At 35.5% G+C, this 15,208-nt stretch overlaps 2 protein-coding genes across 3 annotated transcripts; one reads left to right on the forward strand and one right to left on the reverse strand.

Annotated features, from left to right (window-relative positions):
* Window positions 1-560: 560 nt before the first annotated feature.
* Window positions 561-11,206, reverse strand: LOC124926766. 2 transcript variants are annotated; one of them, XM_047467057.1, is made up of 2 exons: window positions 10,834-11,206; window positions 561-901 (listed from the first exon to the last, which is right to left on the reverse strand). In XM_047467057.1, exons 1-2 carry the CDS (start codon window positions 11,159-11,161, stop codon window positions 792-794), a joined length of 438 nt encoding a protein of 145 aa, XP_047323013.1. In that variant the 5' UTR covers window positions 11,162-11,206; the 3' UTR covers window positions 561-791. The 2 variants fall into 2 exon arrangements, with proteins under 2 accessions (XP_047323013.1, XP_047323012.1); XM_047467056.1 differs by having other exon boundaries at window positions 561-932; window positions 10,865-11,205.
* On the forward strand, window positions 8,668-9,943 carry LOC124926767 (RGG repeats nuclear RNA binding protein A-like). Its single transcript, XM_047467058.1, has 3 exons — window positions 8,668-8,827; window positions 8,917-8,985; window positions 9,450-9,943. Exons 1-3 carry the CDS (start codon window positions 8,672-8,674, stop codon window positions 9,636-9,638), a joined length of 414 nt encoding a protein of 137 aa, XP_047323014.1. The 5' UTR covers window positions 8,668-8,671; the 3' UTR covers window positions 9,639-9,943.
* Window positions 11,207-15,208: the final 4,002 nt, after the last annotated feature.

Below are 15,208 nucleotides of genomic sequence, written 5' to 3' on the forward strand. Positions count from 1 at the left end.
GAGTTTTGATTGACCTTGGTTAATAATGTTTTTGGGTATTCAAAAAGAAAGTTGTTAGGACTTGACTCTTCTGAACTACAAAGAAACATTTAGTGAAAAGTTTTGTGTAGATAATGTTGGTTTCTTTTTGATAATTTTATAAACTACATTTCAACTATAATCTTGCCTTTAAGTGAAGTGTTTTAACTCAAAGACATGGGTCAACTTGAATATTTTCCTAGTGCCATGCATTACTAACTATTTTATAAACTAATATTGAACAAATTCCTAATTTTAGGTGAATAGTTTTCTGCATCTTTCTTTCTCCATCAACACAACCAACATCATTGAATCATAGTTTCTTATTATTCTTCTAATAAGTATGTTTGAAGGTATTGACACACTTGTTTTTTTAGAGTGTATAGATTTGGATTAGATACAATACAACCCGAATTCATTGTCTTATGACAAGACCAAAGGTCTCAAGCACACCACAGGATGACAGGATTCAAGCAGGGTTACAAAAGAATCATCTATATGATGATGATTAACATGAAATGAAATTGGTTCTATTCTTATCCTTACATAAATAACCATAACCATTTCATTTTTTCAAAATACAAGTCATCTAAGTTAACATTCAGAAATATCTAGTGTTTCAAAACAAAATCCCAACACAAAAACATAGAAAACACTAAATACGCAACACATAAAAAAGAAAGACGAGAAAATAAAATGACAAGCTGCCGAGGATTATAGATAGGTAGAAAATCCAGCCATGAGTGAACTAATCAACAAAATCCCTCCGGTGGCTACCACCTGGGGCGGGGAAAGATCATGCCTCGTTGCCTAACAGTCTCCAAGAGATCAACTTCTTCTTCAGAATCAGAATCGCCATCATCATCACCAGCACACATTTCACCAGCACACATTTGTAAAAAATCCAGAAGAGCCTTAAAGTTCTCATTATTAGGGTTCACGCTAGAAACCTCTGTTTCGTCCATATAGACATACTCATAGCCATCTCCGCCTTCGATTCCCCGAGCTGGTGCCGGTTCCTTCTCCTGCGAACTGTTGTCAATAGAACCCTCGAGAGGGGTCTGGAAAACCTCATTACCTTTAGGGCTTTCTGGAGGAGAGACCATTACAATTCTTTCTGGCCGCGTATCATCGTCTGTATCATCGTCTGTCGGATACGGCGTAAGACCATCTCCAACCCACAAACCCATTCTTAAACCCAAAATGCAGTAAACGTCACATCAAACAGTAATTTATCTCCAACCCAAAAACCCATTTCCAAACCCAAAAGAATATTCTTAGAATATTCTTTTCTTACACTAACTTTTTAACCTTATTAATATTATCTATATATTTATCAACTTTACATATTTAATCCCAATCTTTTCTCATTCATTTAATAATATTAAAATAAAATTAAGTATATATCAATAATTCATAAACAATAAAATAATTCAATAATACATTTAAATAAACAAAAATATGCACAACACACTTAAAATTAGATAAAATATAACATAAAAATATAAAATAAAATATAAATATAAAATAAATTAGATAAAATTTTAAGTATAATACAATTTAATGATTTAATTAAATATCTAAAAAATATTATAACTTTTTATCTTAAAATTAAAAATCAAAAGATCACTAAATTGTTTTAAATAATTTATTTAAACAAGTTTAATATTTAAATTAATATAGTAATACATTTCAAGGACTAAATTAATCTTTTATAAAATAAGTATGCAGGGTGAATAGTGTATACGCAAATATGCGTTTTTTTTTCTAGAAAACAGTGTAAAACCCATTTTGCGTTGTGATTTGCCGGACGGTTGGAGTGAAATATAGGAATGGGTTTGCGTATGGGGTTCCGTTGGAGTTGCCCTAAGATCGAAGCCATCATCGTCTTCGGAGAATACCTCAGATTCGCCAGCGAAAGGGCAAGTCTGGAGGTACAATTCCTGAGAGGAACTGATTCTACATTCATCAAGCATATACCCATAAGGATCTTCTTCTTCTACTTCTACTTTTTCGTTGTTCATCTCGAGAGTATACCTGTAACAGCCAAGATTAAGAGAGAGAGAGGGAGAGAAATATTGTAATAAGTCTGAAGTCGGTCAAATCCCTTCTTCGTTTAAATCATGATAAAAAATATGTTAAATGTTTAAAAAGAAACTTGAACTTTCGCTAAACTTTCAAATTATAATTTAATCTTTTGAGGAATGATATTCTCAACAACTCGTTAGCGAAAGCAAAGCCACGAATCTTATGTGGAAAAACAATTTTTTTTATTTCTTCATCAACAGGGCTTCATATTTTTGCATTTCTTTCTCTCTCTGAAACGTCTCCAGCATCATTTATTTCTCTTCTTGCATTATTTTCTCTCTGAAACGTCTCTGGCATCATTTATTTCTCTTCTCCGGCTGCATTTATTTCTCCCCTGAAACTTCTCCATGGTATCATTTTTAATGATCTTGATTATTTGTTTTTATAGATCTAGGGTTTAGATTTTCCAGATCTAGGGTTAACATTTACAAATATATTTTTTTATGAATTTATTTCAGAACTGTTTGAACTTTCAGGAAACCGAAGCACCGAACTTGAACAACCCAGTAGATGAAAAACTTAACCTGAACAAATCCACCCCTGTTGAACCCGAAAGGTACCCGATTGGTATATAAAAAATGTACATTTCAATGTGTCAAAATGTCCCAAAACCTACCATTTTTGGACCTGAAATTATGGTTTCGGAACCAAAGAGGGTCGTTTAGGGACCTTAGAGGGTCATTTCGGGATCCAAAATGGTTGGTTTCAAGACAAGAAAGGGTCCCGAAATGGGTAGTTTCAGGACACGAAATGGGTGGTTTCGGGACACGAAATAGGTGGTTTCGGGACAAGAAATGGTCATTCATTGTCCTGAAATGGTTGGTTTCGGAACAAGAAAGGGTTCTTCCTTGTCCCGAAATGGGTGGTTTCGGGACAAGAAATAGTCATTCCTTTTCCTGAAATGGGTGGTTTCGGGACAAGAAAGGGTCATTCCTTGTCCCGAAATGGTTGGTTTCGGGACAAGAAATGGTCCTTCCTTGTCCCGAAATGGGTGGTTTCGGGATAAGAAATGGTCATTCCTTGTCTCGAAATGGGTGATTTCGGGACAAGAAAGGGTCATTCCTTCTTTTGAGCACAACCATACATTAAGCCCTAAGATAATACGTCATGTTAGATACTACAAAGTAATTGACGGAAATATAAAGAGAAGATTGGATACAAACAATGAAGCTGAAATAATTGTGGCCAAAACATTTTAATCACATGTAGTTGAAGCTGGAGGGTATGAAAACATGTCTTTCGATGAGAGAACATGTAAAAATTATGTTACCGAAGCACGTAGGTTGAGGTTAAGGAGTGGGGATGCTGAAACACTCACTAATTATTTCTTAAGAATACAAACCAGGAACACAAACTTCTTCTACCTTATTGATTCGGACGAGGAATCCCGAATTAAAAACGTGTTTTGGGCAGATGGTAGGTTCATGACTGCCTTTGAAGATTTTCACGATGTTATCTCTTTCGATACAACCTATTTGACAAATCGATATGACATGCCGTTCGCTACGTTTGTTGGGGTTAATCATCATGGTCAATCTATTTTACTTGGATGTGGGTTATTGTCAAGTGAAGATTCAAATTCTTTCACTTGGTTGTTTAGAACTTGGTTGAAATGTATGGATGATAGACCTCCAAATGCCATAATCACGGACCAATGTCGATACATGGCGATTGCAATTGAGAAGGTATTTCCTAAAACTCATCATCGATTTTGTTTGTGCCATATAATGAAGAAACTTCCTATAAAACTTGGAAACCATACTGAATACCATCTAATAAAGAAGAGGCTGAAAAACATAGTATACAACTCCATAAATATTCAACAATGCGAAGAGGATTGGAATAGACTAATTGAAGATTATCAGTTGGAAGATAATGTTTGGTTGAAATCTTTGTATTTGGAAAGATCTAAATGGATACATGTTTATGTGGAAAGATAATTTTGGGCCGGGATGTCAACATCTCAACAGAGTGAAAGTATGAACGCCTTCTTTGATGACTACGTGCAGTCCAAAACATCCCTTAAATAATTCGTCGAGCAATATGATAGGACTTTGTTGAGAAATATCGAGAGAGAAAAGAAATTAGATTTCCAATCGTTTAATTCTTTGATACCAACTGTTAGTGGATTTGCCTTTAAAAGGCAATACCAAACCTTCTACATTCCAGATATATTTAGATTGGTTCAAGAAGAAGTTAGAGGTTTAATGTTGTGCGACATCTCAGTCATTGAAGAGGAAGGGTCAACTTGTATATTTAGAGTTGAGGAAATCATTTTGGGGGTTAATGGAGAACATGTAAGAGATGTTTCTTACAAAGTACATTACACCGAAATGGATTGCAATGTGAAATGTCAATGTCGATTGTTTGAGTTCAGAGGTATTTTGTGTAGGCATATCATGGCTGTGTTGAAAAAAATGAGGGTAAATGAGGTACCAATATATTATATAACGGACAGGTGGCGTAAAGATATTAAGCGTGGGTATCAAAATATCACCAACATTTATGATTCAGATATGTCTGTGGAAGAAAAAAACGTCACAGTAGTCTAACTCGATTGATGCAAGAGGTTCAACAAGTTGGAGTAAAATCTAAAGTCAATTGTTCTTTTTGGATAAACGGAATAAAAGGCTTGATGGAACAGTTTATGTCACTTAATCATGGAAGCACTGAAGCATCTAAAGACAAAAGCACAGAAGCATCTCAATCTCCATCTCCATTTCAATCTCCCGCTACATCTATTTTGATACACTCTCCTAAAAAGTTAGAAGTCGAGTACGACCACCAACAAAGAGGAAACAATCTTTAATTGAAAGAATCTCCAAGATTTCGAGATCAAAAAAGAAGGGAAATACGGGCACAATATCTACAGTTTTGGATTCAACACAACAACAATAACAACAATGGAATGATCCACTTTCAACTCAATTATCATTCACATCACTTTTGTCCTCTCAAATATATGTCGAAGATAATGTGTGCGGGGATAACATTCAACGAAGATAGTAACTTATTTGAACATGTTGTTGTCACTTTGAATATTTTTAAATTTTTGTATATCTTTAACGAAGATAGTAACTTATTTGATCATGTTGTTGTCACTTTTAATATTTTAACGTTTTTGTCACTTAGAATATTTGATTAAGAGTGGTTTCTTGTCCCGAAACCAAGCTTTCGGGACCCGAAATAGTGGTTTCGAACCCGAAATGTTGTGTTTCGGGACCTGAATTGTTGTGTTTCAGGACCCGAAATGGTTGTTTTCGGGATCCGAAAAGTGGTTTCTTATACTAATTATTTATACTTAGTTTTTCTTGTCCCGAAAGTGTGGTTTCGGGACCCAAAAGAAAGCTTGATTTCGGGACATGAAATGTTGGTTTCGGGACCCGAAAGCTTGGTTTCGGGACCTGAAATGTTGGTTTCTTGTCCTAAAAGGTTGGTTTCGGGACCCAAAATATTGGTTTCGGGACCTGAAATGTTGGTTTCGAGATTAGAAAATGGGTTATTTCGGGACTCGAAAAGGTTATAATTGATTATAATTGATCATCATTGAAGACTAGAAAATAATTTATTGTAATTGAATACTAGAAAATAATTGATTATAATTGAAGACTATAAAATAATTGATTATAATTGACGAGCCTTCATATTGTTTACATACAACTTATATGATTCAGGACAATCTACTTTTAAAATTTCTAAAAAATTCCGAAAGATAGTTCCCAAATTTTGGTTTAATTTCGAACGAATGATGGTTGTAGTGTATTTGAATCGTAAAGCTTCAATTACTGACCTTGCCTACAAAAATGATAATTCAGCAGTTATTAAAATGTGAAAATATGTAAAACAAATAAAATGTGAAAATATGTAACTTACATTTTGTATGTTAAAATCACAATTCCAATTTGCATCGCCCATGTATGTTTGAATATGTCTCATACAGTATATTGCGCAATTATTTTTATTTGAAGCGTCTTGCCAAGCTAATTTCAAAACTTTGAATGGGAATTTAACAATTTTGGTTGCGATCTTCATGTCGATAGTTTTGAAGAACTCCACAAAGATTTCTACCTGTTTTACCAAAGAAGTTAATAAACACTTAATAATACATTAAGTGTAAAAAATACTTCAACATTACCAGTTTCCGAGTTGTGACATATTTATCTTCTCATGCCATATCTGGGTCTAGTGGGAGGTTGTCGATGATTTCGATTACTCTCTTTCGCATATTGATGACAACAACGTAATAGTGACTCTCTTTCAAAACTGGGAATAATATCTGCAAAAATATGACCAAGATTCAAATGATATATATGAGCAAGAATCAGATGATATAAAAATATTGGACTTACCAGATTAGCAGTTTTCATGTATGCGGGTGTTATATTGAAAATTCTCATTATTCAATTATTCTTTGAATACAAGTTTCTTTAAGTTCCCAAAAGTCATGCAAATGAAAACAACATCACAATAAGACCATTGGTTTAAACGACAATGAAAGATATAGTGACTTACATTTACGATTGTCGAAAAAATTATTCTCCCTTTGGAATCGATTTTACTAATTTCACATTGAAGGTTTGCTCACGCATCAACAACACCACTTTCAACATGGCAATTACTTTTCATAGATAGAAATTGCCCTATGTTGATTTTTGTAGGCTCGGATACATACAATAATTCTTTCTTGAAACCACATAAAGAAGAAAACAAAATTAAAAAACGGTTTTGGGACAAGAAACCACGGTTTCGGGATAAGAAGCCACGGTTTCGAGAAAAGAAACCATCATTTCGGGACTCGAAACAATCCTTTTGGATCCCGAAACAATCCGTTTCGGGACCAGAAACAATCCTTTTGGGTCCAGAAACTCACCTTTCGGGACATGAAACAATCTGTTTCAGGACAAGAAACAATCCTTTCAGGTCCCGAAACCAACCTTTCGGGTCCCGAAACCACCCTTTTGGGTCCTAAAACCAACATTTAGGGACCCTGAATTCAGCCAAACCACCATTCAACTAAAAGATAAAAACAATTGTTAACTTAACTCGTTTCCTCATCATCTTCATTTGAATAAATGATCCCCAAAACGACTTCATCTCGGTATTCTATGAATTTGCCAACTTCGAATAAACTTTGATATTTTTGCTTGATCATCTTAGCATATGAAGATTGAAGAAGTGCTGGAATTTGCATTTCCATAACTGTCAGGAGATTATTCATCTTTTTCTTTTGAGCCACCAATTCTCCTCTAGTCACCACCTCTTTAGGTACTTCCTCTTCGTGACCACCCTCTTTTTGTACCACCACATCAGACTCGAAGTTCTTCTGTTGATTTATTTGCTTGTTCTGCGTAATATATGGAGATTGAAGGCGTGCTGGAATTTTCATTTTTTGCAGGGGATTTTTTCTGAGTTTTTTGGGAGCCTCCACTTCAGGTACATCCTCTTCAGGTACTTCCTCATTTTGCCCCCTGATCATGACCCGCCTCATTTTGACCGGCCTCCTTGTGACCCCATCATCATGAGCCGCCTCATTTTGACCGGCCTCCTTGTGACCCCCTGATCATGACCCCCCTCATTGTGTACCCCATCTTCTGTAGTGGGTGTTCCATCTTTGAAGTATCTTTGCATGGCATCCCTAAAACGTTTATTCTTGTCCATTGTTGTGTATATGATGTGGATGACGTTGTCATACAATGGCGTTGTATCCCATTATGAACTTAAAGATGTCAAATTTGTCGTGGCTTTGTCCAACATCAATGTACATTTACAAATGCACTCCAAATTCTCTGTAAAATTCATACTTGCGTTCCCAGGTTCTGATGTGTTCAGAGGTGTTATATTCACAGGTGGTAGTGAATTAAAAGGTGGTGAATTCATAGGTGTTGCCTTCTTCTTAGGTGCTTCCTTCTTAGGTGCTGCCTTTTCAGGCTTAGACACCCCACGTATGCATCCTCATTCTCCCCACATTCATATTCACCTCCTCGTTCGCCCCCCTATCCTGATATGTCTCTTCGTACTCCCCCTCATCCCCATCTGTCTCCTCGTTCTGAAGTGGAATGCATCCAACAACGCTTCCACGTCAGAATCCTCCATTTTCCTACTCTGTATCCAGCCTAAACTTCAACGTCGTGTCATTCCAACATGACAGTATAGGAAATCGTCGCTCATTAACTCCTCCCAGTTTAGGGTTGCTCACCCTATACACGTAGCACAGTTGAAAACAAACATATGTTAAAATCAATTATTGTTGATCATTACTGTGTGGGGTGGGATGGGCTAGTCTTCTCAAGGAAAAAAATCCCTCATATGTGAAAAAAATAAACTCTTAGTTTATCTGAGAATTGTGACGAGTATCTTATTCTTGTGAATGATATTGTCAGTTATTCTTCTACAGATTTTACTGTTATTTTTGCTAAAAAACTTAAGTTTGACTTTCATAGTCAGTCATATATATTGTCTCATTAGGTAGCAAAAACTTAAGTTTGACTTTCATAGTCAGTCATATATATTGTCTCATTAGGTTCTTGTCAGCTGATGCTTGGACATTGCATTTTTTTTATAGGAGATGACTCTTGAAGAGTATGAAAAGGTACTTGAAGAAAAGAGGAAGGCTTTGCAGGCATCGAAGACTGAGGAAAGTAAGGTTCCAATTGACAAAGAGTTTGAATCCATGCAGCTTTTGTCGAGCAAGAAAACTGATGAAGAGATTTTTGTGAAATTGGTGAATTATCTCAAGTTTCCTGTTTAAATATAGAGTTCTATTTTATAACACATTCTCTCTAATTTGGGGTTTATCTTTCTAATTTATAGGGTTCTGAAAAGGATAAGCGTAAAGATGCTACTGAAAAGGAGGATGAAAAGGAGGAAAGAGCCAAAAAAGTATGGCAATATTATACATATTTCTTTTGTTATCACTTAATTGTTATCCTAGTTGATTATCATGTTTACCTTCTTCTTTCATTCATTAATGTTATCCAATTTTATCAAATTTCTTTTCCGTTCTACAAATTTTCATGGAAAAACATGTCCCTTGAATAATTTTCTTTCTAAATATGTTTTCATAACTTTTTCAGTATTTCCTTGATCAGTGATGTTTATCACACAACATTGGCTGTATTTCCTTGATTCAGTATCTCATGGTATGAAACACATTAAAAAGTTGACTATTTGGAGTTATTTAGGTTAAATGACTAAAATATCATTTGTTTTATCTAATGGTAACGTTAAATTACAATATTAAGTATAGGGTCAGCTGAACTCCTCTCTCAGCAGAGGCCACATACCCTACTAAATTGTATATCAGTTTTTTTTTGTTTTTAATATCCCTTGTTTACATAATGCAGTCTGTTAGCATAAATGAGTTTCTGAAGGCTGCTGAAGGGGAAGCATATTATGGTCGTGGTCGTGGCAGAGGAGGTCGTGGGCGCAATGGCTCGAGACCTGGTTATGGTGGAAGAGGGTACAATGTGGAAACTTTTGCTGCTGCTCCTTCCATTAATGAGGCTAATTTCCCATCTCTAGGTGGAAAATAAATCGGTTGTTGGGTTCTCAATTTTTTCTCCAGATACATTTGCAATTTTTTCTCTTCTTTCCTATTGGAATATTATGATGATAACCATAAGAGGACTAATAATGGCGTCTTGTGTATCAAAGTTAGTCAGTCTGGAGAGAAGATTATGTGCTCCCCCTACTACTACTACCCTAATATTATTTATGTTTTATTATTACGTTCCTTTGGTATATTTTAACAATGATTGTTAGGTTCCACTAAATTATGACTTTCAAGTTTGATCAATAACATTTTTGGTTTATTCATAAATGTAATGTCGTTTCTCAGGTGGTGGGATTTGAAATGCTCATTGATTCATAGGTAACAATTATTCATTAAGATGAGTTTTGATTGACCTTGGTTAATAATGTTTTTGGGTACTCAAAAAGAAAGTTGTTAGGACTTACTCTTTTGAATTACAAAGAAACATTTAGTGAAAAGTTTTGTGTAGATAATGTTGGTTTCTTTTTGATAGTTTTATAAACTACATTTCAACTATAATCTTGCCTTTGAGTGAAGTGTTTCAACACAGAGACATGGGTCAACTTGAATATTTTCCTAGTGCCATGCATTACTAACTATTTTATAAACTAATATTGAACAAATTCCTAATTTTAGGTGAATAGTTTTCTGCATCTTTCTTTCTCCATCAACACAACCAACATCATTGAATCATAGTTTCTTATTATTCTTCTAATAAGTATGTTTGAAGGTATTCACACACTTGTTTTTTTAGAGTGTATAGATTTGGGTTAGATACAATACAACCCGAATTCATTGTCTTATGACAAGACCAAAGGTTGAAGCAGGGTTACAAAAGAATCATCTATATGATGATACTATGAAATGAAATTGGTTCTATTCTTATCCTTACATAAATAACCATAACCATTTCATTTTTTCAAAACACAAGTCATCTAAGTTAACATTCAGAAATATCTAGTGTTTCAAAACAAAATCCCAACACAAAAACATAGAAAACACATAAAAAGGACGAGAAAATAAAATGACAAGCTGCCGAGGATTATAGATAGGTAGAAAATCCAGCCATGAGTGAACTAATCATCAAAATCCCTCCGGTGGCTACCACCTGGGGCGGGGAAAGATCATGCCTCGTCGCCTAACAGTCTCCAAGAGATCAACTTCTTCTTCAGAATCAGAATCGCCATCATCATCACCAGCACACATTTGTAAAAAATCCAGAAGAGCCTTAAAGTTCTCATTATTAGGGTTCACGCTAGAAACCTCTGTTTCGTCCATATAGACATACTCATAGCCATCTCCGCCTTCGATTCCCCGATCTGGTGCCGGTTCCTTCTCCTGCGAACTGTCGTCGGCTATAGAACCCTCGGGAGGGGGCTGGAAAACCACATCATCTTTAGGGCTTTCTGGAGGAGAGACCATTACAATTCTTTCAAGTTGCGTATCATCGTCTGTCGAATGCGGCGTAAGATCGAAGTCATCGTCGTAATCGGAGAATACCTCAGATTCTACTTCTTTGTTCATCTCGAGAAGGTGGTTTAGGTTCCTGCGATAAGTGCGAATTAGGTCAAATCCCTTCTTCGTTTAAATCATGATAAAAAAGATGTGAAATGTTCAAAAAGAAACTTCAACTTTCACAAAACATTCAAATTATAATTTAATTTTTATGGCTATTTAATTCTTACTTTGATTATAAGTTTTATAAAACGGTAGATTTTGATTAAGCTTTTTTAAACGATACCATAAAGTTTCATTCAATCTCATTTGTTTTTTATATTTATAATATTATTTAATAATTAATATTATACATAATGTTATATATATTTTAAATAATTTTATTTTATATATTAATAAATTATTTAAATTTATATTTATATATTTTAAAAAAAATTATATGAATATAATAATTTTATAAATGATTATTAATATATAGTTTTAATTAAATATATAGTATATTATATTATGAAATAATGAATATAAATATATATATTTAGTATTTGCATGTTTTTTGTTTAAAATTTTAAAGAACATATGTTGGAGTTTGATATTAATTTAAATATTAGCTCCAATAAATTAATATACATCTAAATTAGATTATTAAAAAAATAATAAAAAATGTGAACATATATTATATATATATATATTTATTTATGTTTTATTATCATAATAATTTTATATAAATATATAAAAACTAGAAAGAATAAAATAAGTGAGAGAGAATTATTAAAAAATTATTAAAAATAGATTGAATAAATTAGATAGAATGAATAAAATATATTAGATAGAGATGAAATAATTGAGATATAATAAATAAAAAATATTAAATGCTGGAATTATAAATTTAAACGATGAAGGAGTAGTTAAAAAAAATTGTGTTTAAACGCAAAATGTGTTTAATTACAATTTTCATTCTTATTACACAAAATTATTATTAGACAAACTCAGTATGCAACGTTTAAACGCTGAATAATTGTGGCCAATAATCTCAAATTATACCTAACTAGTATGTAGTTCCGTGTATTTGCACAAGAAAAGATATAAAATCGAGAAAAATAAATTACGGTTAAAATGTGATAACATTTTTAATTTACTCTCACATATATATCCAAATTAACCACAGCTCTCGACCCGGCAATCCGAACACTTTGAAAATTAAACATCATTATATATATATATATATATATATATATATATTTAAAAAGTTGAACTTATATTATTAAAACATTCCGCGTTCATCAAATTTCTCCCTTTTTGATTATTTTATTTAAAATATTCAAAACCATGTGTCCGGTGGTCGTTTAAAGAGTTTGTTGTTTTGAAAAATATTTTAGAAAAGACTTTGGAAAATTTTGAGAAAAATTTAGACTTTGAAAGACTTTGAAAAATTTTGAGAAAAATTTTATCTATAAATTTCTCCATTTTTTATTATTTTATTTAAAATATTCAAAACCATGCAAGAATTAAGAAATAGGCCGGTTTTCCAAAAATACTTTATATATATATAATATTATAAGGTAGACATAAAATAAATAAGTGGAAGTTTATTCCTTCTTCCTATCGTTCTTCTTGTTGTCCTTGTATATAATTCCTCGGAGGTACTTAGACAATAATCCTTTTCCTAGATTGCACGGATCGAATCCCGGTCTGGAGGAGGATGCTCGTGTGCCCGAGTAACCGGTTACTGGTGAAGGCCGTGTTGGTGGAGCAGGAGGTGCTTGATAAACCGGAGTTCGGTGAGGAATGGGACTTGGAGGAACTATTCGCAGTGGCATCATATCGATCGGAGCAACCCGCGTTCTTTTCTTCAGCGGTGGAACATTTTCCTCACTTTCATCGGAGTCCGATTGTTCCAAGTTGAGTGGTGATACACCGGTTGGTTCAGCAGAGTCGTCCATCGACGTTTGAGCCATTTTAACCGCTGTCTTTTCGGCTTGTTTTCTCTTTTTCGTCTCGGCTCGTGTTGTATGGATAGCCGAAATAGAGGATGTAGCTGCTTTCTATTTTGGATCGGCATTCTCTGCTTCATCAACCTATCGGGCCATTTCCGCATCCGTCTGTTCCCTTTCCTTTAAGATTCGCAGTCTTTCATTTTCTTCCTCTTGGAATTTTAAGGCTGTCATCTCATTCTCTTTGATCCATGCTTCGTCGGCTGCTATTTTAGCCGCGATCAATTCTTCAAGTTGTGCTGAAACCGCTTTCAATGAATAGTCGGTTTGAGCATGTCCCTCTTCAAGGGTTACAATCCTTTGATCCGTTGAGTTGAGCCGTTGGTTCGTAGACTCAATCAACCGGTGAGTTGTTTCTGTTCGTTCCTCCATCTTCGCCTGCCATGGTGCGATAGTGTCTCGAAAGAGTTTTTCAAGGCATTCCTTGATCATTTCTTTAGATATAGCAGACTCCATCGGTTGATCTTTGCGTGGAGACTCATTCTGACCGGATAACAGATTATCCGTTCCGGTGCCTATATTCTGTCGGTCAGAAGACTTACTCGAAGAAGTCTTGGCCGGGGACTTTGGTTGAGGAGAGGCGCTGACGACCTTTCTTGAAGTTTGACAGGCGTCAGGCTCTGTTCTTTGTAACCTTTCTTCATCATCAAATTCTGACCGAGAAAGTTGGGGAGCGTCATTTTCTTGACCGGTTTCTGATTCCAGCCGTGTCATTGTGTCATCAAATCTTGAGCCGATTTCTTTAGTGCCTCCAGCACCATCTAATCAATGACGGTCATCTCATGGCATTGTTGTTGTATGTCGAGGATGGACTCGGTGACTTCTTTTAACATGGCGTGTGTCTCCACTAGCATTCCTCTATTAAGAGCAACCGCAACGTTCTTCGTTCTTGCCAGATCAAACACCGTCTTCTCAAGTTCCACCAGCGTTTCCCATTTCAGATGGGCAGGACATTCGGGAATCACGTCGGCGAATCCGATTTCCGTTCTTATAGAAGCCCATTCATAGAAGACGTTACTACGTTCGTGTGCTTTCTTATTGAGCTGCTTTATGATTTCGGACACAACCGAATCTCCCATAGCTTTTATTAAATCCGCTTCAGATTCCGGTTGGTTGTCCAGACCGGTTTTGTTTTCAACATTACCGCTGGATGTCTTTCATCGTCATCCACTTAATCAACTACTTTCTCTTTTCCTTTACTGCTTGCCTTATCCGTGTTGTTTAACCGATCCCTCTCGGTTTCGTTATCAGGAGATTTAGATGAGGCATTAACCAGATGTGCTGAGTCGTCCTTGGAGCGGCTAGAAATGCTAGTCATGGAGACAGCAGGGTTTGGAACATTGGTCTGAACATTCACCGAGCCGGATGCACGAGGAGTAGATTTTGTCCTTTCGCTCCCGGTTTCTTCTGCCACCGGAGCCTTCTTCTTCTTAGGTTGAGTTTTCCTGACTTGAGCCTTCGGCTGCTTAACCTCCGAGACTTTCGTCTTGCCGGTTCTCGTAAAATGTACGGATTTTACTATCTTACTGTTTGGAAGGAAAATACCTGGGCCGATCTTGATGTTAAGATGAAGTAGTAGTTTGCCTAGTTGTATAGCGTATCCCTGAGATCGGTTTGAATTAGAGTCCACCATCTCACATAGGTTGGAGAAGATTACTTCTGCCTAGTTAATCTTTTCTCCTTTGACTATGCCAACCATTATTTCAATCTTTAAACTGGTGAGACTATCAAAGTTTCCTCCCCTTGCATGAATTAATTTGGATATGATGTCGTAGAGTGGCATGTATTCAGGTTTCAGGTCGCCTTTCTTACCGGATATTGTCACCGGTTCGTTGGTGTTGGAGATGTCACAGCAAACCGCCAGGGTTTCATTTTCATCCCCATCCTCGGTGAAGTCACGACCCTCCGTTGGTAACTGAAAAACCTCAGCAAGTAGTTCCTTTGTGACATCAAAGGTTTGTCCACCGACCGTCGTGGAGATGGTTTCGTCATGTAGTATGGCGTTCGTGAAGAACTCCATCACCGCATCCTGATAGATGACGAACGGACTGTTCAGGAAGTTTTCCAGACCCGAGGCTGTTATTAACTCCATTACGTGTCGAGCTTCTTCCGAACCATTACTTCG

This window comes from Impatiens glandulifera, chromosome 2 (assembly GCF_907164915.1).
Source record: "Impatiens glandulifera chromosome 2, dImpGla2.1, whole genome shotgun sequence".
In the NCBI taxonomy this organism is placed as follows: domain Eukaryota; kingdom Viridiplantae; phylum Streptophyta; class Magnoliopsida; order Ericales; family Balsaminaceae; genus Impatiens; species Impatiens glandulifera.

What these genes read in the sequence shown, in the direction of transcription:
- LOC124926767 (XM_047467058.1), top strand. Translation starts at nt 8,672, where the DNA reads ATGACTCTTGAAGAGTATGAAAAGGTACTTGAAGAAAAGAGGAAGGCT. An exon ending in AAGAGATTTTTGTGAAATTG is followed by an intron (nt 8,828 to 8,916) that starts GTGAATTATCTC and finishes TCTAATTTATAG; the next exon opens with GGTTCTGAAAAGGATAAGCG. An exon ending in AGGAGGAAAGAGCCAAAAAA is followed by an intron (nt 8,986 to 9,449) that starts GTATGGCAATAT and finishes TACATAATGCAG; the next exon opens with TCTGTTAGCATAAATGAGTT.
- LOC124926766 (XM_047467057.1), bottom strand. Translation starts at nt 11,161, where the DNA reads ATGAACAAAGAAGTAGAATCTGAGGTATTCTCCGATTACGACGATGAC. An exon ending in TTTTTTACAAATGTGTGCTG is followed by an intron (nt 902 to 10,833) that starts GTGATGATGATG and finishes AAATGTGTGCTG; the next exon opens with GTGAAATGTGTGCTGGTGAT.